Genomic DNA, 26,409 nt, shown 5'->3' with positions numbered 1-26,409 from the left:
CGCTGAGCCTGCGCGTCCAGAGCCTGCACTTTGCAACGGGAGAGGCCACAAAAGTGAGAGGCCAGCGTAGCGCAAAAAAAAAAAAAATCTATTGCATTTCTATATGCTAAAAATGAGCTAGCAGAAAGAGAAATTAAGAAAACAATCCCATTTACAATCACAACAAAAAGAACAAAAAATACCTAGGAATAAATTTAACCAAGGAGGTGAAAAACCTGTACACTGAAAACTATAAGATGTTGAAGGAAATGAAAGATGCAAATAAATGGAAAGATATTCCATGCTCATGGATTGGAAGAATTAACATTGTTGAAATGTCCATATTACCTAAAACAATCTACGTATTCGATGCAATCCCTATCAAAATCCCAAGGACATTTTTCCACAGAAATAGAACAAAAAATCCTAAAATTTATATGGAACCACAAAAGACCATAACTAGCCAAAGCAATCCTGAGAAAAAAGAACAAAGCTGGAGGCACCACAGTCCCTGATTTCAAACTACATTACAAAGCTATAGTAATCAAAAGAGCATGGTATTGGCAGAAAAACAGATACATAGATCAGTGGAACAGAATTGAGAGCCCAGAAATAAACCCACACATATATGGACAATTAATTTACAACAAAGGAACAAAGAAGAAACAATAGAGAAAGGATAGTCTCTTCAATAAATGGTGTTGGGAAAACTGGACAGCCACATACAAAAAAAAGAAGTAGACCACTGTCTCACACCATACACATAAATCAACTCAAAGTGGATTAAGGATTGGAATGTAAGACCTGAAACGATAAAACATAGACAGTATACTCTTTGACATCAGTCTGAGCAATATCTTTCTGGTTATGTCTCCTCAGGCAAGGGAAACAAAAGCAAAAATAAACAAATGGGACTACATCAAACTAAAAAGCTTCTGCACAGCAAAGAAAATCATCATCAAAATGAAGAGACAACTTATTAAATAGAAGATATTTGCAAATTATTATATTCAATAAGGTGTTAATATCCAAAATATATAAAGAACTCATACTACTCAACAACAACTACAAAAAAATTTAAAAATGGGCAGAGGAGCTTCATAGACATTTTCCCAAAAAAGACATACAGATGGCCAGTAGGCACATGAAGAGATGTTCAACATCACTAATTGTTAGGGAAATGCAAATCAAAACCACAATGAGATATCACATCACTAATAAATATTGGTGAGGATTTGGAGAAAAGGGAACCCTCATACACTGTTGTTGGGAACATAAGTTGGTGCAGCCACTATGGAAAACAGTATAGAGATGCCTCAAAAAATTAAGAATGGAACTCCCATATGAACCATCTACCCCACTTCTGGGTATTTGACCGAAGAATACAAAAACGCTAGTTTGAAAAGATACACCCTTATGTTCATGCAGCATTATTTACAATAGCCAAGATACGGAAACAACCTATGGTTGATTTGTTATCTCCACCCTGCACACCCCCAAAACTGTAATGGTAAGTAGGAAAGTATAGCAGCAAATCATTGGTTTTCTCCAGCAATTCAAACCTGCCTGGGTTAAATTTAACACTTACAGTACAGGCAGAGACAACTTATATATAGTCACCTATATTGGAATTCTTGAGGAATACTAAGAATGCCCTACTCCAAAATACTTTCCTCATTAATATTTGATCTTACCAGAATTTATTCCTTTGTGTTCAAGCACTGATATCTTCTGCAACACAAATATTTACTTTGCCACCTTATTGTCATTAGTTTCATGTAACCAATTAAGTTTGTTATTTTTGTCACTGTAGTAAAAGAATATGAAAAAGAATAATCATTCAGATATACATGTATATGAAATTCTTATTTTTGAACAGGTGCTGATTATAATAAGAATGGATTCAGATGGTGAAAAACATTTACTCATTAAAATCCTTAACAAAATAGAAGGTAGGGAGTTTTAAATTATGCTTCATTTGATAACAAATGCTTGAATATATAAAAATGTACTGATCTAACCAAGTTTTTAATTAAGATATGATTAACACACCATAAAATTCATACTTTAAAAATATATAGGGCTTCCCTGGTGGCGCAGTGGTTGAGAGTCTGCCTGCTGATGCAGGGGACACGGGTTCGTGCCCCGGTCCGGGAGGATCCCACATGCCGCGGAGCTGCTGGGCCCGTGAGCCATGGCCGCTGAGCCTGCGCGTCCGGAGCCTGTGCTCCGCGGCGGGAGAGGCCACAACGGTGAGAGGCCCGCGTACCGCAAAAAAAAATAAAATAAAAATAAATAAAAATAAAAAAATAAAAATATATAATTCAGTGGGATCTAATCAGTTTTTAAATCAATGTGGACTATATTAGTCTGCAATATAAATATACTATAATGTACTTATATGTACATTATCATTACTGTTAATTATTATTACCAATTGACACCTTTTATTGTCTACTAATCGCTAATATTATGGACTACTTACAACTCTATGAATAGGTTTTATTAAGTCAGTTTTTACAAATGAAGAAACTAAAATTCAAAGTGATGTATCACGCCAAAATCACAGGTAGTAAGTGAGGGAATCAGGATTTGAACCTAAGTCTCTTTTGTTCCAGGGTCATTTTTCAACTCTTCTACCCACTACTGCCCCCTCTGCCAACCCTTTCCACCTTGTGCTGTGGAACCCATTGCTAAGATGTAAACTTTTCTCCTTCTTCATCTCCTTGTCTTAAGTGAAACCCAACTTTCCCTAGATGATAATGCTTCCCCTGTATCCCTTTCATATAGAAGCTGATAATTTTCTCTCTCTATGTATAGGGATGAGAAGGCCATTTCTTGCTTTCCATTATCCTTTCCAAAACTTTATTCCTTCATCCTTTGGCTATGCCATATTGCCATGTCATTCTCTACTACCCCACAATCATCCATGGACAGTTTTGCACCTGATTCATGGTACTCTCTTTATTCCTGGTCCTGCCATTATCCTAGGTGTCTTTAATGTGAATGACTCATTCAATAGCCTGACCTTTTAGTTTCGTTGGCCTTCACAACAAATATGATATTCACTCCTTCACTTTGCTATCGACCTTGTGATAATACAGAACTGTCCTGCCTCTAAACTTTAAACTCTGATACATTGTTCTCTGTCTACAGCTACATCTAGCTCTTTCATGATCTTCAGCATTCTAGAGATTGATAAATTGTCAACTCCTTTTTTCATTTTTTTCTCCTTCCAGAATTGGGGATGGCCATCACTTTAATCAGTCTTGTTCTTCTATTGTATTGATACCTTCCATTTAAACTTCAACCCTCAATCGATCAAGATTTAATCTCTCTATTCCTACACCTGAGCTGCTGGGCATTACTGGAGAAAATCAGATAGATTGGTACCACTACAAAGGTTCTCTGAACTTATAAGGGCTTTTAATAATTCTTAACAATCTTTCTATATGTTCTTAGTTCCCATTCCTATCATACTAATGGCTGTACCATAAACCCGTACCATGCCACTCGTCCCCTCATTTTGAGAAGGGAATTATGCCTTCTAACATCCTTTAGTCCAGTAATAATCCTCCTCAGTTTCATCTTCCCCACCATCTACAAACTTATATTTATTTCTTCTATTGTTTTATCTTTCCTCCTTTCTCTACAGAGGAGGTGAATCTCCACCCTTTGAGAACCAATCTATCACTTGTGCTGTGGATCCCATCTCTTCATGCAGTCTCAAACAGTTTGTTCCATCAGTTATTTCCCAGCCAGCCTTCTTCTCTAATGACTCTTTCTCTTAATCTTTAAGCCTTCCAGTCTTAAAAATATAAAATAAAATATCACCCTCAACCTGTGTCAACCTTTATTTATTCTCTTCCCTCTATGAACTGCATCTTTTGTCATCTCCCAAAATATTTCTTGGCTCTAACCCTACCAAACTATTTATCTTGCTGTCTCCTATCTCCATGCCTTTACCCTTCCTGTTCCTGCTATCATAATGCTCTTCTCTCTTCTTTAGGAAGCTAACTCCTACACATCCTTTAAAAATTAGTTAAAACATTTGTTTAGGAAACCTTGATTTAAATACTTTCCCTCTCTACTCTCAGGGTATTATGTGCATCCTTCTAAGACACTTCTTACCATCCTGGGGTATAATAACTGATTATCTTGTCTGTTTTCCTCACTAAAATTTCAGCTTCTGGAAGGTAATGACCATGCCCTGATTTGTATCTCCAGCACCCACAAAAATGCCTGGAACATGGAAGGCACATCATAAAGATTTATTGAATAAATGAATAAGCTAATGAATACCTCCCTATATATCCTACTTAGACTAAGACTAGTGAGAAAGATTTAACTGAAATATGCAAGTATGTGACAAATATCTGCTACTCTGTGAAGTTAGTAAACTATTAAAACATATCAATAGTAATGTGAGAATGGAAAGCTCTTTTAAGCAGAGCCTTATACAGTGCTATTTCTTGACAATGTTATCATGTGCTAGAGTCCAAATCTTCAAGCTTGGATCTTATTATTTCGTTCAGTTTTCCAGTCCTGGGAAGATAAATTCATATTTACCAAATCACAAGATCCTTACTAGTACCAAAATGCTAGAGCAATACTTAACAATTGAGGAGCTGAAGCTGCCACAGTTGTCTAGACAATCAGGGTAACTGGAAACTTTTTTTTTTTTTAATTGGGGTATAGTTGCAATGTTGTGTTAGTTTCTGCTGTATTGCAAAGTGAATCAGCTATATGTATACATATATCCTCTCTTTTTTGGATTTCCTTCCCATTTAGGTCACCAAAGAGCACTGAGTAGAGTTCCCTGTGCTATACAGCAGGTTCTCATTAGTTACCTATTTTATACATAGTAGTGTATATTGCGCTGACCAATGTTAGCATTATAAAACAAAGGGGGATATATGTATATGTATAACTGATTGCTGTACACCTGAAACTAACACAACATTGTAAATCAGCTATACTCCAATAAAAATTCTAAAAAATAAATTTTAAAATATTAATAAGACAAAGGGATGTGGATAACCAAAGGTATATTTTTGTGAAGAAGCTGAGGAAATATTCCTGCCCCCAGAAAAGAATACTTAAACCTACTTAATGAGACACATTTTCCTTTGATGTCATGTAAGATATAGTGGCAAATTATTGCTGTATATATATTGGTTCTTATGTAGGCTTCATGCTGAACATTCCTATTTCTCTTGACATTTGGGATTATATCATTACTACTCTTATTGTTTTGTTTCAACAAGGTCTGCTGACACAAAAATATTGACTCTCTATACTGAAAAATGTTTTTACTCTGTTTGTAACTGGCAACTATCCTCTGTATCTAGAAGCTAGGCCTTTTCTTTGTGTCTAGTGTTAGAAAATAAAGATGTGGTTCCATCGTTCCACGTGTTTGAAAGATCCCAGTAATGTGCTCAGCAAGTAATCTGCTTTGGGATCAAAGCTAGTACAAACCACTTAAGGAGATTAGGTTTTAAATAATATGACCTCATAAATTATAAAAGAGAAATACTACTAACTCCATTCTTATTATCACCAAAACTACTGTCATATCAAGTAAACATGAAATTATTAAACATTACTCTGCCATTATTACATCACACTTTTGGGAACTCTACAGCTGACAAAAGTTCACTAATAGAGTATAGAATTTATTTTTACTAGAATTAGCTACTCTTAAATCAATTATGTGTACCAAAAATAAACTGTATATGTGGGTATAATAAAATTTTTAAGTTTATTATATTTGGTTTAAAATATAACATAAATAATATAAGTAATTTAAATTATAATTGAGAAGCAGGAGTGAATCTATGAAACAGGTAGTGTCCAGGAAGTCTTCTTTTTCTTATACAGCAAGGAGAAAGGAAAAAAAAATTCCTACTGCACTGAAATGTATAGTCTCTTGCTGTTTAGTTATGTACTTAAATTTTTGGCTAGAAAAAAGGTAAAATCTACCGTAATTTTTAGCAAAATAAAATGAACTGCACAGAATTGGTGAGTATTTAGTTATTTTAACATTAAGTTTTTGATCTATTTTATTATTTTACATAATAAATTCAGAATTTCCAGGCTTATATACACCCAACATACATACACACCAGAAACAGTGCCCATGGCTCAAACTTTCTGATTCCCTAGACTTAGAAAAATAATCCTTGTTCACAGATCTTTAATTCATTTCTATGGTAGTGAAATATATGACACACCTAAAAATATATATGAACAAAATATTGAAAAAAACTTTTTGTATTACTCTTTTTTCCAACAGGTTTGACACTGACTGTCTTACATTCGAACAAAAAAGATTTTCTGGAATCCAAAGGTGTTTTAAATGGGTAAAAACATATTTGTTCATCTCTGGGGAGGAGACATACCAGTTCCATGGGAAAAGTGCAGTTTCTCCTAGAACTTAACTTTTTAAAGTTTTTTTTAGCCTATTTTAAAAATTTTATTTATTTACTTATTTGTCTGCGTCAGCTCTTTTGTGGTGGAATACAATAGTAGTTGCAGCACATGGGATCTTCATTGTGACATGCGGGTCTTTTCGTTGAGGCGTGTGGACTTCTCTAGTTGCAGTATGTGAGCATCAGAGCGCACAAGCTCAGTAGTTGCGGCGCACAGCCTTAATTGCCCTGCGGCATGTGGGATCCTAGTTCCCCAACCAGGGATTGAACCGATGTCCCCTGCATTGGAAGGCAGATTCTTAACCACTGGACCACCAGGGAAGTCCCAAAAAAGGTTTAATAAAACCTGAAATTAATCAATGTCTCCACTCTCTTCCTGAAAAATGCTTTAACTAAGTTTATTGCCTTGTGTATTATGTATTATTGTCGTCCAGAATTTTAGTTCAATCTTTCTTTAATATCTCCATTTTATCATTGTTATTGTTAGTGTCAGTACAAGTAGTACCTATTTAGACTTACACTTGTTTCTAACCAGTGTTTTTGCTCAGCATTGTTTCTTATATTTTCTTCATTCCTTTTGAGTTTCCTTCTTCTTGTAGTACATCACTTAGAAATTCTTTCAGTGAGAGCCTGCTAATAATAAAGTTAGTGTTGGCTTGTCTAAAAATGTTTTCATTTTGCCTTATTTTATGTAGAAATTATTTCTAGATAGAAAGCAGCAGTAGAGAATTTTAATTATAGTAAATTCTATGTTATATGAAATTCGAAGATGGGAAAGATAAACTTAACGATATTTAAGTACCCATCTTTTTGTTGTTAAATCACTTATGAAGCCCATTGAGGAAAAAAAAGCCATTTCAAAGTCATCAGGAAGGGACTTCCCTGGTGGCACAGTGGTTAAGAATCCGCCTATCAATGTAGGGGGCACGGGTTCAAGCTCTGGTCTGGGAAGATCCCACATGCCGCGGAGCAACTAAGCCTGTGCCCCACAACTACTGAGCCTGTGCTCTAGAGCCCGGGTGCCACACCTACTGAAGCCTGTGCACCTAGAGCCCATGCACCACAACAAGAGGAGCCACCGCAATGAGAAGCCCACGCACTGCAACGAAGAGTAGCCTCCACTCGTCACAACTGGAAAAAGCCCACACGCAGCGATGAAGACCCAATACAGCCAAAATAAATAAATAATAAATAAATAAATAAAAAACAAAGTAATCAGGTAATATTCTACTATATAGATTCTGAAAGATTAAAATCTCATATTTATAAGAAAATGAGGTTGATTTCTCATGGTGATTTGTGTATTACTGATAAGACTCAGGTAATAAAATAGGGTCCCTCATATACACACTAACAAACGTAGTAAGGTAGATAGCTGGGGGGAAGCAGCCGCAAGGCACAGGGATATTAGCTCGGTGCTTTGTGACAGCCTGGAAGGGTGGGATGGGGAGAGTGGGAGGGAGGGAGACGCAAGAGGGAAGACATATGGGAACATATGTATATGTATAGCTGATTCACTTTGTTGTAAAGCAGAAACTAACACACCATTGTAAAGCAATTATACCCCAATAAAGATGTTTAAAAAAATAAATAAATAAATAAAAATAAAGGTAACTCTCCAACTTCAAAAAAAAAAAAAAAAAAAAAATAGGGTCCCTTGCATATGAGGATGTGAAATAGTCCACAGTTTTTTTATATCCTGGTTTGTTTGTTTTTTTTAAGTATGACCATCAAAAAGAAAGATAAAAAGAGATTAGCACAATTGGAAAACAAGTCAACAGAAAATATGCCAGTGTCCTTCCAAGATAAGTAGGCATAGATTAGAGAAGAATAAAATAGCCAAAACAGTCATCTTTTAGCATTCCAAGTGTATAATGACACAAGACTAATTCTATTTTCTTGGCTTTCTTTTGTCTTCAGTACAAGTTTCTGTGCAGTTGTACACAATCAATATATTGGAGCAGATTTCCCCTGGAGTAATTTCTCTTTTGTGGTGGAATACAATTTTGTAGAAAACTCTTGTTGGGCTGAACATTGTGAAAAATTGAATATTCCTTACTTGGCCTTTAAAGTGATTCTTCCAGACACAGTTTTAAAGAGTAAGGATATAAACTAAAATTCCTTTTTTGTTCCATTAGCATGAAAATTTGCTGCTTTCTATTTCTGATCTATGGAAAGAGAATAAACTATAGCATTAGAAGACTTGAGTTCAAGCTCTAACCTCACCACCAATTGTGTGACCTTGAGCAAGACCTTTAACTATCTCTTGCCTCTTTCGTAAAATAGCCTTTACTGATTCTATTTGTCTTCATCCGTTTAGCTTCTAAATTTTACTTATAATAGCACAATTAAATTATAATTATATCTAATCTTAACTGACTTCTATGCAACAATATTTTTATTGAATTTTAGGGAAAAATATGTCATAGTATGTTGACTGACACAGAGAACTTTTAATACACAACAAAAAATTACGCACAAATGCTTGGCAAAGAGTCTAAACCACTTTGCATAGCATTTGGTTTCTTTGTATTTCTCAGTAACGCTTCACATGACTAAGGTTGTGAGTTCTCAGATCCATTAAATTAAAAGTCCTGTATATTTTTAGTCCCAGTGCATCTCTCATTCAAAACTTGCCATAAGTCACTTTCCATCCACCTCAAGTATGAGTAGGAAGTTTGAATTCTGAGACATTCCAACTCAATTCTAAAAATACAACCATAATTATTACTTTGGAATCTTTGATACAGAGATTTAAGCATTAACTTCATTAAATAATTAAAACATGGGTTCAAGAAAGGATAAAAGGTAAACATTCATCTTTAAACTGAATTTATTCAACCAATTCCTTATTTGGGTCATTTATAATGCTTCAATTTTCTACTATTATACCACAAGATTTATAGTAGTTTATATATCTTATATATCTTTATGTACTTGTTGTAAGAAGTAAAACTTCCAGGGTAAAATGAATTGCTGGTTCAAAGGTATACACACATTTATATATTGCCAATAGCTTTCCAGAAATTCTATCCCAATTTATATTTACATGGAAAGTGTGAGAGAATCCTTTCCCTCATATTTTTACTACAAGTAGGTATTATTAATCTTTTAAATTTTTGAAAGGATTAGAGGCAAATAATATTTTATAGTTGTGTTATTGCATTTCTTTGATTATCCATACCATTTCATAAGTGAATTGATCTTGTATAGCCATTCTTTTATAAATGGCCAGTTTATGTCCTTTGTCCACTTATTTGTTGAGGTATATGATCTTTTTCCTATTGATCTGTAGCATTCCCTATGGATTATTGTGCATAATTTTAAATTTTGATGTAAATCAGTATATATATTTACACAGGAAATGTCCAATATGTACTAATTGAATAAAGCAGATATTAACATTCAGGTAGAGTATGATCCTGTTTTTTCTTTTCCTTATTTTTTCAAGTGAATGTACATGTGTAAGTATAGACAAGCAAACATACAGAAGAAAGTGTGGAAGTATGTGTTAAACTCTGTTTTTAGTATATAGTAGTTTTAATAAATTCTATTAACTATTATTTCTAGGAGTAGAATAACATGATTTTAATTTTATTCTTCAGACCTTTCTTTATTCTGAATTCATATTTTTACAATGAATATGTTTTATTTTTAAACTACTCCTTAAGCATACACCTGTTATTCTCATGTTTAGTAAAAAGAGAAAGAACCGAGGGATGAGAAAAAAGAAATATTTATAAATTTTTTCATATTTAGGAAGCACCTTGCTGGATAGTTTTGGTGGTTTTCTTTTGGAAATTCAGATTCCATATGTGTTTTTTGCATCTGAAGGACTTCTTAATACTCCAGAAATACTTCAGTTGTTAGAAACCAAGTAAGTTATTGACTTCATAACTTAGGAAAGATGTATATACCCTAATTGGCTAAATATTATGCTATATATGTGGCACTATTTCTTTCTGATTCAAGCCTGGAATTATATCACATAGGAATAGTTTTCCATAGAGTTTATGTCAACTTATACTTCTCTCCCTATAGTACACCATCATAATTATTGAATATTGTCTTTTTTTGGTTATATATCAATTTTGTGGAGAAAAATAGTTAATTATTATTTCAATTCATTTTTAATTGCATTTCTTTTGTTACCAGCAAATATGAGGATTTTATGTGGGGGGGTTTTCTGTGAATTACATGGTCATGTTTTTGGGTCATTGATATTATTGAGAATGAGTATTCTTATTTAGAGGACTTTAAATACTGACTAGGAAGCAAGATTATGAAGTTCTAAATGAATTATCAAGTTTTTAGACCTTTAGTTCTAACATCATACCAACACGGAGCATTTTTAAATGATCTAAAACACTATCATAGCATACAAGTTGTCACAGGAAGGTTAGACATTGGGCTATATATCAAGGAAGGGTAATTATGCTGTGACCTTCATTAAAATGCAGATCTATTTTCCATACTTTTGTTTTTATATCTTAAGGCTGTGGGGCATTCACAGAAAACTGTGAGCTTATAAAAGATAGTTTAAATCTAGGCAACTTTTCAGGAGAAAAAAGCAAATTCTGATAAATGCAGAATGTTTTAGTCTCATAACACAATGTTTTAATTTCATGAATTATTTCTTACAGAACCAGAATAAATTGGTCAAGACATTTATAATAGGGGAATTCCCTGGCAGTCCAGTGGTTAGGACTCCACACTCTCACTGCCGGGGGCCCAGGTTCAGTCCCTGGTGGGGGAACTAAAATCCCACAAGCCACGTGGGTGCGGGCAAAAAAAAACAAACCCAAAAAACAAACAAACAAAAGAAAGACATTTATAATAGTATCATGTACAATAATATTTAGCAAAATACCTAAGGCAACACATATCTCAACTAATTTGTCATAAACAGAATAATTCATAACTTCATTCCTCAAATTTCTTAAGTAGAATAAATTGAGGTATGAAACTTGAACAGTAGTTCAAATAATTTAATATGGAGGAGGACAATACAGTTTTTCTTAAAGAATTTTTCTTAGCCATCTGTCACCCCAAAATATTATATTTTACAGGTATAATATCACATTGGTGGAGAGATGCTGCAGTGAGTCATTGAAACTCTTTGGAGGTACAGAGCATTATGTAGTGGTGACAATTGATGAGGACACCACCATAATTTTGCAGGTAAAACTATACAATAAAAAATATAAATCAAATATATTAAAATACATGTGTAACCATGTAATCTATTAGCTTTAGAGAGCTTAACTATAATCTACTCATGATTTCTTCCAAAACTTTGCAAATGGGCCATAAGTGCTAAAATCATCACCATGGAAAATGGCTATTACCAAGCTTTTTCAATGCCTTGTAATTTTTAACGTACTTTAAGAAGATAGAGCAAATATAGTATCTTTAATGTTATGTATTGACCTTTTTTAAATACATTTATAGAATAATTATAGTGTTGAAAACTTTAAAAATCAAATTCTAGCCACTGTGTTTCTTAAAAGGAGGTAACATATTAATCTGTAATTGGTAATACGGGATTTCCTCTAAAGTAAGTGGGGATTGCCTATAAATTAGTCAGTTTTTAAAAAGAGAGAGAAAATCTCTTCAAAAATCCATATATTTTAGAATTTAAGATGTATGAATCTCCCTGATATGTTTGCTTGATTGGAGTACAAATTACAAAGAAATTAATTGAATAGTGTGGGAGTGGAGAGCAGAAAGCAGTTTGATGGTATGGAGTATAAATTAATGGCACGTATTATGGTAAAGTAGAAGTCTGATTTGATAAGCAAATGTTAATACTATAAGAATTATATGACAGAAACAAAAAAGCTCTGTTAGAAAGATTCTTATGGAATATTGTATCTTGCATATTTAAGGTTATTAAATAACAGTTATTTGTGGGAGGGAAATCCTGTTTGGGAAAACTGTTTTAATCCATGCTTACATAACTTACTGTTAGAATAAAATACTTCTTGAATTATTCACTCTATCAAAAATTAATATTGTTAAAGGAAAAAAGAGGTTCTAGATCCTTAGAAAGACATGCCTATAAGTCCATTAACTGCTGATTTTTCATCTTCCTTAAGTAAGCATTAAGTGCAGATTATCCCATGGGTTTTTGTCCTTAAGAGTAGCCAGATCCCTGTCTACAAAGAACTGCCCAGATAGGAGCACTCTGTAGACTGCTTGCTTCATGTCTAGGACTTTGGGAGATTCATGAACCCCCCTTGCTGAGTCTATCATTAACCGTTTTACAACTACTGTAGCTTTTCCCCTACTACTTCCAGTGTGACTTTAATTTTTCCATAAAATGGGAACCCATACCCATGCTTCTTCTCAAGTTATAATTTATATATCATAGATTCTAGAAATATGGCAACAATAATTTTGTAACAACTGGTCAACCTAGTGAATCTTTTTATTTTATTTATTTTCTGGTAGGACCTAGAAGAATTAAACTGTGAGAAGGCATCAGACAATATCATTATGAGACTGATGGCATTATCATTCCAGTACAGCTATTGTTGGATAATTTTATATGCCAAAAAACCATTAAACTCAGAGTAAGTAAACACGTCTCCATCCAAAGTCACATATATATCTTTTAAGTTATTCCATCTTCTTCTTTGAATAAAAGTAGGTATGTAAATTTTCCTTTTGCTCATCTAGTTTGCTTTAAGTAAGGGATTCTCAAGGTGAAGGCATGCCCATAGGAAAACAAATCAGAATTTTGGAGATGATATATTTCCCCTGGACAGTCAGTGCAAATCATGCTCCCCACCTCTGCCTCACTAAGAATTGCTGCTGTGAGTGTTTCATTTTTTATTAATTTTTAATTCTGGACTCGTCTGTTAAAAAATGTCATTCTTAAATCACTTCTCTCTAAAATTTTATTAGATATACCAACTAACTAGCATCTTACTATACTTTCTTTCATTGATGTGCTTAACTGAAAATTTGCCCCCCAAATCCAGGCCAAGACACTGGCTCAAATTATCATTACATGTCTCTCCTTTCTCTCATTCTAAATTTTATGAACGTACTGCTTTCACTTTCTCCTTTTATTTTTTGCAATCTGGCTTTTCTCTCTATCTCTATTCTGATCTCTATCTCTCAGATGTCACTCATCATTTGTGACTTTCTTATGATCATATCCAAAAATATTTTTATCTTTCACTGCTCTGAAGTATTTAAGACTATTGTCAGTGCTTTCTGCCTTGAAACTCTTCAGTTCCATGGCTCCTCAATGTTTTTGATCTTCTACCTCTCTACTTCTTGTCTTTACCTCTTCTTCTTCCTTGTCCCAGTCTCCAGATAGATATGAAATCTCTTTTTTTCTTCTGTTTTGTCCATTAAAAATCTTATCCTCTCCCCTAGCTTCAATTGTCATCTTTCTGCATATAATTATTATATTTCTATCTGCAGCTGCAGTCTCTCTTTGAATTTCCTGACCTAATATCTCTAATTTTCTATATAATATTTACACTCTGATATTCCACCGGCTCTCAAAGTTAACATAGTATGAGTTCATTTTATTCACTATTCCCTCCAAAACTGTATCTCCTCTTTTCTGCCCTTTAGCTATTTATGACCATTGCCTTTCTTTTAGTCATCAAGACTGGAAAACAAATCCTATAGATTCAACCACTGGACTTTCATCTCTCCCCTCGCTCCATTTATGTTACCAACATCTTAGTTCAGTTTCTCATTATTTTATGTGGACTATTATGACAAATGGTTTTCACACCTCCAGATGACTCTCAACATTACTCTTCATAATCTATCATACACTCAATTAATATTCCTAAAACTAGTCTCTTATTATTTCACTCTGATAAAACACCTTTACTGACTTCCCCGTTATTTACTGAATATATACAGACTACTCACCCTAATATTCAAAGTCTTCGGCATATAATCCTAACCTATATTTTCAGGCTTACTTTTCACTGCTTTCCATTTCAATCAAAAGTTCTGCTCATTGGCTTGCAAACATCCTCCTTGCTTTCCTACTTCCACTTTTGCTCATACAGTTCTCTTCTTCCTACGATATTCCTTCCTTCCTCCAGCTATTCCATCTGGTGAAATTGTGCCTATTTTTCAGGACCTATCTACTTTTTCTATTCAACGTTTCTTCAGTATCTCCCACTCTTGCATATAAACAGATATTTAGTTGTAACCTTTCCAACCTTCCAACTCCTTAGCTCCCTGTTTTTTCCTCATCTTTGATACTATCGTATTTTGTTTTGTATTATCACTTTGGGGCACTTGCCCTATAGCAATGACCACATTGCTTTCACTTGATAGATGCTTGGCAAATACTCTGATTGAATGAATGAATCTTTCCAACTAAATTGCACACTAGTCTTATTCACTTTTTTGCTCTCTACGATACTGCATTACACATACCACATCATAGTAGAAGTTTCAAAAATATTCTTTAGTTATTAGATAAGGTACAGATATCTTATCTTATTTAACATTACATTATCTGTGTGATTTTTTTCCTTTATTGACTTTCTTGTTTGACTCCATTTTTGTTTATCTTACTGTACCAAGCTCTTTGTATAAAATTATTATCATGTCAGGATAAGTGTAAGTTAGAATGTAAGAATACAAACAACTTGGTTCTTATTCCTTCCTCTATTAACAATAACCTCTAGTAGTCACTTAACATAGTTTTCCTTTCTACCAGAACTGAAAAATTAAAATAATTATTCAGTTCTAACAGGGGGATGGGAAAGCTGGGACAAAGTGAGAGAGTAGCACTGACATATATACACTACCAAATGTAAAATTGATGGCTAGTGGGAAGCTGCTGCATAGCACAGGGAGATCAGCTCGATGCTTTGTGACCACCTAGAGGGGTGGGATAGGGAGGGTGGGAGGGAGGCTCAAGAGGGAGGGGATATGGGGATATATGTATACTTATAGCTGATTCACTTTGTTGTACAACAGAAACTAACACAACATTGTAAAGCAATTATACTCCAGTAAAGATATTTTTAAAGATTATTCAGGTCTAAAATCTTCATTTTGAAGATTAATAAAGGCTGTAAAGCATTTTAAGCTTTATCAAGAACTTGGAAGTATTCTGGATAAATAATTGATGTGAAATTTTTTAAAGTTATTTTTAGATTGGTATCCACCTAGAGGTACAATTGAAGTACAAGAGATAATAAGAGGAGGTTTACACTTATTTTTATCCAGATGTTCATGAAAAAAATTAATTATGTAACACTCTGAGATTGTTTTGTGTTCAGGATAGAATTATCATTTATTCACAATAATATATTATTATAAAATGTAATTCTTTTCAGACTTCTAGGTATCTCAGTTTCATATTTTTAGATCATTGGAACATTTTTAAAGTATCTTAATCAACTGACCAAATGAGGAGAATTGAAAATACAAAATAAAATTTTTTAATTACTTTAGTAGTTCATGCCATTAGTTCCTGTTTGAGGAAATGTGTCAGGAGTCCCCAAGACAACCCCAAGTTGATGATTTGTTAGGAGTATTCACAGCGCTGAAAATATTCTTGTACTCAAAGCAAATTCAGCAAAGGGAGAAAGGGCATGGATCAAAGTCCAGAGGAAACTAGGAGGAAGCTTCCAAGAGTCTTCTACTAGGAGAGTCACACAGAACATGCTTAACTTCCCCAGCAACGAGTTGTGATAACGTTTGTAAAATGTTGTCTACCAGGGAAACTCACCAGACACTCAGTGCCCAGGGCTTTTATTAAGAGCTAGTCACGAATCAAAACTCTAGATTCCAAAAAGAAAGCAGGTGTTCAATAGAAACCACATCGTTTGAACGAACAGTTTAGGCACAGTGTGTCTCTCTTATCAGCCACTCTTTTGAAAAGAGCTTACCTGAGAAAGAAGCCAACAGAGGAAGGAAGAGCAAAGAGATTAAGAGAGCCATTGTCTCAATGACATTGTTTGAGTCCCTGGGTCCAAAAATGTCTTCTCCTGGACCCCTTAGTAATATAAGCCAATAAATTTCTTTTTCGTTGCTTGGAGTACTTAAAGTGGATAAAGATAGTAGGAATATCCACCCACAGCTCGAGTCACATCTGATGTGCTTAATAACTACAGACAGGGAAATAGCAGTGTTTTTTAAAATTACTGAGATATAACTGAGTTATAAGATTGTGTAAGTTCGAGGAGTACACTCTGTTGATTTGATACATTTATATACTGTAATATAATTACCACCTTAGTGTTAGTTAACACCTCTATCACGTCATATAATGATCATTTAAAAGAGTGTTTTTTCTAACAGTTCAGGGAAAAGACCCAGGGAGGATTCTAGTTATCCTGGTTCTGGTCATATGTTCATATCTGAACCTGATACCTTGGCCAGGTAGTTGGCTAGGCTTCAGTCACATAGCCATCCCTGGGGCTAGTAAAGGGATGAGTTAAACTTTTCTACACACACACACACACACACACACACACACACTCAGCATCTCCTAGATTTAACGGTACTATTGAAGAATGGCAGTGGAACTGTTCTTACAAAAGAGTGCTGAGTGGACAAAAAAAAAGAGTCTGCCACACAAGCATTGTTTTAGCCAGGTTATTCTAAAAACTTTATAAAACGTGAAAAATAAAATGAATTTTAATAAGTATAGTCAAACATCAAATGAGTAGAATATAATAATATAATTTTTTTTAGGTACTATCTTACAGAAAAGACACTTCATCACCTAGCTTTGATTTATGCAGCTTTGGTTTCATCTGGGCTAAAATCAGAAGAACTGGATGTAAAGGTATTCTTTTTCTATATGTTTGTTTGTATTTTTCATAAGCCAAAATTTATGAAATCTGAAACTCAACTGCCCAGTGAGAAGAAACATTAAATGGGTAAACTAAAAAACACTTAAAAGCCATATAAAGAACAGTTTCAAATTAACAAATATTCTTTCCACTTAAATTTCGGCTCTAAAAGCCTTTAATGAATTTAAATTCATATTTTATCTCTTCATTACTACTTAGATTTTTTGAAACAGGTCAGGATATGAATAAAAATAAATATCCCTTGATCAAAAATGTTCACTTGTGAGAGACATACTGTTTTTATCTGTTGTAAAATGGAAATCTTATGACATATGAATAGAGCAATATCTTGGTGATCTCTAATCAGTCTCCTTTATTGGCTTTTTTTCAATGTCCCACTCTGAAGTTTATATATTTCCCCAAAATTCAGGACTCAGTCCTCTACTATTATCACTTTATATTCTTTCCTTGATAAACTCAGACATTCCCACAAATTTAGCTTTCATCTTTAAGAAAATCTTTAAAATTTTTCTAACTTTTCTTAAGGTCTGCACCTATATTCTAGAATTCTTCTGGAAATCCCCACATGAATATCCCACAGGTACCTCAAATTCTGCATATCCAAAACACAACTTCTCATCCTCCCCCAAACTTGATGTTGACCTAAAACAAGTAGACTGCCAGTTATTTATGCAGCAAAAATGGGTTTATACGGGATCAACAAAGAATTGCAACTCAGGGCCTGCAACCATGGCAAGCCATATGCAAGTCTGGGCACAGTAAGGTGAGGTGAAATCTTTTAAAGAGGGGAAAAGGAAGTTGGGAGGGTTATAGTAAACAAAGAGTCCATTGGAGGAGTTGAGAGTTCGACATATAGTGGCTTTTCATTGGCTGAGTTGTGACAGCCTCTTATTGGGTGAGCTCTTGCTAGGAAAGAAGAGGAAGTCTTTCTTCCTATTGAATTGTACTATCATGGTAGGGCATGAGAGCTCCTCCTGCTGGTCTCCCAACTCTATTTTAATTAAAGTTTCTGTTAGTTTTTTACACCTAGTTTATGGCATCACTATTCTAATCTAATCAGTAGCTAAATCTTCCTTTTAACTCTGCAGTGTCTCTAGAGTATGCCTCTCCTTTCTACCCCCATTGCTATTTCCCTAAATTCAGGCCTTCACCTCTCACTTGGCATTCTAAGGTAACTTTCTAATTAATTTCTTTACTTCTACTCTTTTCCCACTCCCATGCATCATGTATATTGACACCAATTACATTTCTGAAATACAGCTGTGAATATTTCACTCCCTAGACTGTAAGCATACAAGAAAGGGAACATGCTTTTCATTTTTGTCTTCCTAGCACCAAGCACAGAGCCTACATAGTAGCCTCTTGATAAATACTTGTTGTTGAATTGAATTTTTGTGCTCAAAAGACCTTCTGTAGCTTCCTACTTCATCAAAATAGAGTTAACCTCAGGTGGATTCAAACTCCTCCATGATTTGACCCCTAGTAATCCTTCCTTTAACATCATTCTACTCACCTTTTCCTGAATATGCCCCCACCTCTCAGCCATCTGATTCTGTCCTGTCTTCCCCCAGAAATACTATTCCCCATCCCCTTACTGCCAGACTTCATAGTTCTGACTTTTTCTACCCAGCTCAAATACCACCTCCTTTAAAAAATTTGCACCAGTTATACTCTCTCAAGATGAATCTCTCCTCCCATCCTCCTAATAATGCTTTATACCTTTATTATAATATGAGGTGTTTGTTCATATATCCTCCACCCTGGATGGTGAGAACTAGGCCCTTTTCTTTGTAAAAGCTATAACATCTAGCACAGTGTTTTGTACACAGTAAAAATATTCAGCAAACATCTACTAAATAGAATGAAAGCAGTGAAAGCAGAACCTGTTAAGAAAATCAACAAATGATCTATTTGAAATAGAATCCAGATAATTTTGATCCTGTGATGCATGTTAAACATAGAAGTAAAATTCTTAGAAAAGTTATCTAAATAAATATAAATTTGTCTCATTTATTCATTCAAGTGAGGTTTTACCACTTAATCAGCCTCTTTTCTCTTCAGCTAATAGAAAGCAGTCATATACAAAATATGCTTTAGAAAATCATTTTAAAAATCTATACATGGGGTATCTGATACCAGAAAGTTACCCTATTCAGGTACAGTGACATGATCCACAGAGGACATGTTCCAAGCAAGGCATTTGGAGATGAAATAGGAGGTACTGCTCAGGCACAATCCATTCCAAATGAAATGGAATGGATTGTTTGTTCCCACCTGGATCTAACTACTCCAAAAGCTTTTCAAGTTCACATGATAATCTTAAAAGTATGTCCACTTTTCCATGGAATTTGAGAAACAAGATGATTAATTTGCTCTAATTCTTGTATCAATGTATCACCAATACTCAAGTCTCCCATTCCCCTAACTTGATGACCTTATGACATTAAAGGGGGTTCCCTAGACTCGTATTATTTTAGAATACATTTAGTAATATGGTTTTTGGCCTCTTAGGCCAAAAAAATCCATCAGGTTGGATTATTCTTTTATTTCCAAGCATCTGGAGAGCCTAGCCATAAAGGGAATATTAAGAAATTTAAGTACATTTTCTTAAACTAAAAGAAAATACAGCTAGTAGTGTCATGCCATATTTTACTCTAATATAAAAAAAATTCTATAAATTTCTTATGAATTCTCTTTGCAGAAAAATGCATAGATACACACATATGTAAATTTTTGAAAACAATGTTAGCAGGGTTTCTTGAATCTCCCAAAGTCTAGCCATGAGCTAGACTTACCCTTAAGTTAAGGTAATATTCATTACCATTATAAAATTATGCCCTTTAAAATAAAAATTATATTTAAATAAAAGTCTCAAATCGTCTCTAAACATCTAAAACTTTTAATAAAATAAATTTGGAATCAAACAGTGTATTTCTGTGTACTCTATATATTTCATATAAAAAGAAAATCCTTCTTTAGCATGCATATACCCCCAGGTATATGCTAGCAGTTTCGTATTTGTTATTCTTGTGGAAGAAAAAAAATGTCATAATTATTTTGTGAGGTTTGTACAGTCTTTGTTTCTTAAATTTCCACTACGGGACAGAATATTCATATTTTTAAGATGTGATTGTTTAGGGCAGTGTTCTCTATCCACATTAAACTGCTAACCCATGAACTATCTTTCCTTCAACCAAAGCCAAAAGACGAAGAAGAAGATAAAAACAGAAATGAAAGGGGAAGGAAAAGGCTGGCATTTCAGAAGAGGGAAGGGCATGGAGGAAAACACAAGAGACAGACAGGAAGTAGGACATATTAAGAAATTCTTTTTAGAGTTAAGTTTAACACACTCACACATCACACATTTTTGGCAGGGGTATCTTACCATCAAATAAGCCAAGATTGGATGAACAATTCCAAGAATACTCTAAATCAGGACATATTCTTCTTTTTGAATACAGCATCAAATTAATCTGTAAATATCCTTATTTTTCAACTTTGTTTTTGAAAAATCTTGCACTATTGTTTAATTCTTATTTTTATTTGAGAACTATTTAAGTTTAACCTAGAAAAAGCAAAATATTAATTATTGCTAGTGACATCCAAATTGCTTTTTTTCTAATACAGATGAAATAAAACACCAAATATGTTTAAAAGACTTTATTAATAAATGCCAAATGGAAGTGAAGAATAACAATTTAGTTCCAAAAATTAGAAAATACAAGGATATCATATTTAAAGAAGGAAAGTAAATTGTTTATCCTCACAAATAAAACATCCTGGATTTCACATAGATAAATTAGTAAATTATATCTAAAATAGTGTACAAAGATTAGAATCTTCTGGAGTTTTTTTTCTCCTAATTGCAAACAATTTTTGAGTGATATATTTTGTTTCCTAGTATTTCCTATAATCTAACGTAAAAAATATATTTTAGCTTCTAATTGCCCCAGGAGTGGAAGAGACTGCACTGCTAATTCGACAAATTGCTGACCACAATTTAATGAACTCGAAGAGGGATCCTCATGAATGGTTGGATAAATCCTGGCTTGAAATCTCACCATCTAAGGTTTATTTCCTAATATATAAATTAGATATTTGCAAAGCAAATATAAATACATGTACTTGAATTCTTTTTCTGGTAGCATTTTCTTGTTCTATCATGCTTGCCTGAATATATGTAACAATAGCCATAATGCACAGCATTTATTTAGACAGTTTTCCAGAATTATGAGTATTTTTCAATCTCATAGAACTGTTTTTTTATAAATTTATTTACTTTTGGCTGTGTTGGGTCTTCGTTGCTGCATGTGGGCTTTCTCTAGTTGCAGCGAGCGGGGGCCACTCTTTGTTGTGGCACACAGGCTTCTCATTGCAGTGGCTTCTCTTTGTTGCGGAGCATGGGCTCTAGGCACGCGGGCTTCAGTAGTTGTGGCTCGCAGGCTTAGTTGCTCCGTGGCATGTGGGATCTTCCCAGACCAGGGCTCAAACCCCTGTCCCCTGCATTGGCAGGCGGATTCTTCCAAGAACCTTTATTTGGTCACAGTGAAATCTGATTTCAATATAATTTTCAAATGTCACAAAATAGTCTTTCCCCCCCCCCAACCATTTAAAAATGTAAAAACCGTCCTTAGCTCTTGGCCTGTTAAAAGGTAAACAGGTACATTAAAATCTTGAAGTTGATTTGAGGGCAGGCGGATTCTTAACCACTGCAGTACCAGGGAAGTCCCTCATAGAACTATTTTAATGGGATCTTTTATAATGAACTTTCAAATCTAACTTATTATAAGGTGATCTAATGGCTTCAATGTCTAATATTTTTAAAATATAATAATTTTTCTAATTCCTACATTTCAGCATTCAAGAATAGTAGGTATATTATGAGAATAGCAAAATTCTATCATTCTGTGATTTGTCAGTAACTCAATTATATAATTGAAAGTAGAGTTATGAAATAGTTATTAGTTAATTTTTAGAAATTCCTTTTGTTTAAGCATAAATATTTCCAGGCTTTCATACCAACCTAGTGTTTCTGTTACCTTTATTTTCAATATATTCAAATCCTGAAGCCATGAGAAAAGAATAATGAAGATCATTATGTACTAACTTGGAGTGACCTTCAAAATATATTAAGTGAAACATGAAAGTTGCAGTGCAGAGCATGCAGTACACTACCATTTGTGTAAAACAAGGGGAAATTAATATTTATATGTATTTGTTTGTAAATGAACAAAATATCTCTGGAAGGATACCAAGAAATTATAACATTGATTATCTCTAGAGAGAACTGAGGTAATGGAGTAGGAATGGGACTTTTCACTGTATACCTTTTAGTGCCTTTTGAATTTTACCTACGGAAAAAATAAAATTATAAAACAAATAAATAAAATAGTCATATATATTAAATCACAGGACTTTTACATGCCTAACAGAACATAATACTATCAAGTATGGGTATAATTAATTATGACATATATGTATGTATGTGCAATTTCCTTCCTACAAAGCCATGTCCAATCTACTCACGTCTGTCATTTGATAAACTAAAAGAGGGTGCAAAAAGCCAGTGTAACCCAGAAAAAAAAAAGAAAGAAATTTGGCAATAAAGATGGCTGCTACATTTCTAGACATTTATGAGATCTCTCTGAAAATGTATATTTTTAGACTGTCAGGGTCAGTTCTGGTTGATAGTAATTCTTCCTGTACCTTTCACAATAAGCCTTTCCTGAAATTATAACATCTGTTAGATATCATAAACATGGTTCATTTAACCAAACCATGATAGTATATGGTCTACAAAGGGAGAGCTAAAGAAATCTTGAGCTATATAACTACGTCCCCTAAAACAGCAGTCCCCAACCTTTTTGGCACCAGGGGCCGGTTTCGTGGAAGACAATTTTTCCACGGACTGGGGTGGGGCGGAATGGTTCAGGCAGTCATGCGAGCGATGGGGAGCGGCAGATGAAGAAGCTTCGCTCGCTGGCCCTCTGCCACCTCCTGCTGTGTGGGCGGGGGGCTGGGGAACCCTGCCCTGAAAGGTAGAAGAGCTGTCATTAGATAAAACGATTGTCATTTGAAGGAAATGGACTGTAATGAGTCTCTCTGGATGAGTGATTAGACTGAATGAACTTTAAGAGCCTTCCCAATTCTGGGTGTATGAATCTTTACTGACAAACAAGTTTCCTTCCTCCTGGCCATACTTTTTCCCCCAAGCATCTCAAATTGAGTGGTAGGTGCAATGCAACAACAAAAATTTTAATCTGCTGGAGTGAGTAGAGTAAGAAAAAAACACTGGCTGATTATTCCTTACACTTTTTTCTAGGAAGAAATGTACTTACTTGATTTTCCAAGTGTTAATCCATTGGTGGCTCAGCTCATGTTAAATAAAGGACCTTCACTGAACTGGATACTATTAGCAACTCTTTGTCAACTTCAGGAACTCCTACCTGAAGTTCCAGAAAAAGTGTTAAAGGTTAGCTATTTGAGATCCATATTCTTCTATGAATTTATTTCCTTTGCATTTGAGTATCTATTTTTACCATAAGGGTTTTCAAAATGAAGTTATCCAAGTTTGTTTTGGACTTCACAGAGCAAAGAAATTATTTACTTAAACTAAATTTCATACAGAATTCTCATTGGTCGTCAGTCACATTATATATTTTAAAACTATCTTATATAGATAATTCTGTACAGATCATTTATCACACTTCAAATCATTTTGAAGTGTTATACTGCCCACAGATATTCAATTACACACTCTATTCATATGTGTTTACATTATCTCTTCCAAATAATCCTGAAGCCCTTCTTTATAGTAGTAGCTAAAGAGAACTTTAGCCTTATCAGTAAGTTTCTTTAATTTTTATGAAGGAAATGGTATTCACGTAAATTGTGTAACTAAAAATTTTATTTTAAGTGATTAGAAAATAGATGCAAATTACAATGTTTTTCTTTTAATGGAGCCTAATTAAGTTATGTTCTCACTACATGGATCAATATCATACCTTTGGATGGACTACTCATTTATATTTTTCCTTATTTCCACTTAGATAAGTGTCATCACTTATATTTACTTGACTGATGTTTATGTTGTATTTTTATTATATTAATTAATTTTTAAAATTTTTTTAGCATTTTTGTGACATCACTTCCTTATTCAAGATTAGTCCTTCTGTAACAAAATCACCTCAAATTTCATCACCTCAGGAAAATAGGAATCAAACTAGTGCCTTTACTTCTCAGACTTCAGCTTCTGGCTCTTCAGATTCTGTCATTCAAGAACATAATGAATATTACCAATATTCAGACTTAGGAGAGACAGTGCACGAAGACACAAACGCCACTTCAGATTATAACTCTTCCCTTATGAAACTAAAAGAAATGCCATGCATTTTACCACCTGTGACTTCTTACAATCAGACCAGCTACTGGAAAGAGTCCAGTTGTAACCCTAACATAATGCAGAATAATTCTTTCCTGACTAATACAGAAGCAAGGAATGTATCTGGTAGTTCCTTTCTGAACCAGAATGATTCAGGGTCAGATGTCTTTTCTTTGGGTCTAACAGCAATGAATTGTGAAACCATGATATCACCAATTGACACTCAGAAGAGAGTTACCCCTAACTTTATAAATTATCAGAAAAAGGAAACACATGAAGCAAAAGGACCTACAAATAAAGAATTGTCTGCCCCTGTCTTTTCACTAGAGGGTTCTCAATCTCCTCTTCATTGGAACTTTAAAAGAAATGTATGGCAACAACAGAATCACTCATTCAACTTACAATATGGTGCAGAGCAGAATACATGTGACAAATGGTCCTCTCAGAAAGATAATTTATTCACTAATCAGCAAAAATGTCTATCGGATGAGTTAGAAGGCCTCATATGTGAAAGTTCAAATGCTGAGACTAAAAAGACTTTCTGGAAAGAATTACCATCCGTCCCCAGTTTGGATTTATTTTGTGCTTCTGATTCTAATGTAAGTCAAAAAGAATTCAACAGTCTTTATTTCTGCCAAAGAGCTGGAAAATGTTTAGGACAGAAAAGGCACTCTGTATCTTCATCTAACTCAGGAGACAAGAAATCATTAACAGGTAATACTGTCTATAGTTGATAAAACTACTCTCTAGTGTAATTTTAAAAGATGACTCATCTCCAAGTTAAAAAAAATTTTTGTTTTAATTACTACACTTAAGAATCTTCAATAACTTTGGCATCAAAGAAAATCAAAATTCTAATTATAGACTTTTAAGAAAATAAAGGCAAAGAAAATATGTCAAATTCTCATAGCTTTAGATGAACTAAGCATTTAACTTAAGAAGTTACAAGTAAAAACATGGAACAAATCTAAGTCAAGCAGAAGACTAAAATTAACAAAGATTAAATAAAGAAATTAGTGAATTAGAAAAGTAGCCTCTTTGTCAAGCAGGGATATTTAATGAGCTAACATTTATTAAGAACTTATTATATTTCCTTTATGTGGATTTAATTTTGACAGTCCTATTAAATAGATACTACTATTGGCTATCTATTTTACAATTGATGTTTCTGAACATTTAGTCATATCAATTTTTTAAAAGAACAATTTTATTTTCTCACTTCTGGTAATTATACCTTTTATTTCTGTGTTATTTCTTATTGCCTTGGCCTAAGCATTTAGAACAAAATCTTAAGTTCTGATGGTCATACAAAGGTGGCCTTACTATGATGGGGAGAAAACAAAAAGAAAGGAGAAGCTGGAAGCTTCAAAACTCCTCTTTTGGGCTTCCCTGGTGGCGCAGTGGTTGAGAGTCGGCCTGCCGATGCAGGGGACACGGGTTCGTGCCCTGGCCCGGGAAGATCCCACATGCCGCGGAGCGGCTGGGCTCATGAGCCATGGCCACTGAGCCTGTGCGTCCGGAGGCTGTGCTCTGCAGCGGGAGAGGCCACAACAGTGAGAGGCCCGCGTACCGCAAAAAAAAAAAAAAAAAAAACCTCCTCTTTTGCCCAGGCCATTTTGTGAGGCCAAAAGGGGCCCAGAAAATCTTATATTCTTTGTTTTATTAAAAGAGGAACACTCAAATGATATAAGTCCCAGACTCACAAAACTTGGACTTGGTCCCATTTAATAGTCATAATTTGTTTTGTTCCTGATTTTAAGGGAAAATATTCTATCCCTAGTTTTGTAAGAACTTTTGTGAG

General features: G+C 34.2%; 1 protein-coding gene across 1 annotated transcript in view; it reads left to right on the top strand.

Annotated features, from left to right (window-relative positions):
* SHOC1 (shortage in chiasmata 1) overlaps window positions 1-26,409 on the top strand; it is an 89,229-nt gene that overhangs the window by 61,214 nt on the left and 1,606 nt on the right. The window contains exons 17-26 of the mRNA XM_065879404.1: window positions 1,859-1,931; window positions 6,275-6,341; window positions 8,331-8,509; window positions 10,170-10,287; window positions 11,480-11,591; window positions 12,864-12,985; window positions 17,106-17,199; window positions 21,165-21,296; window positions 23,550-23,699; window positions 24,359-25,322. Coding sequence (XP_065735476.1) covers window positions 1,859-1,931; window positions 6,275-6,341; window positions 8,331-8,509; window positions 10,170-10,287; window positions 11,480-11,591; window positions 12,864-12,985; window positions 17,106-17,199; window positions 21,165-21,296; window positions 23,550-23,699; window positions 24,359-25,322 — 2,011 coding nt within the window. The remainder of the gene's footprint in view (window positions 1-1,858; window positions 1,932-6,274; window positions 6,342-8,330; window positions 8,510-10,169; window positions 10,288-11,479; window positions 11,592-12,863; window positions 12,986-17,105; window positions 17,200-21,164; window positions 21,297-23,549; window positions 23,700-24,358; window positions 25,323-26,409) is intronic.

The sequence above is a fragment of the Phocoena phocoena genome, chromosome 6 (genome assembly GCF_963924675.1).
Source record: "Phocoena phocoena chromosome 6, mPhoPho1.1, whole genome shotgun sequence".
Taxonomy (NCBI): Eukaryota; Metazoa; Chordata; class Mammalia; order Artiodactyla; family Phocoenidae; genus Phocoena; species Phocoena phocoena.
The sequence above is the reverse complement of the archived record's forward strand: the minus strand, read 5'-3'. Positions and strand labels throughout refer to the sequence as shown.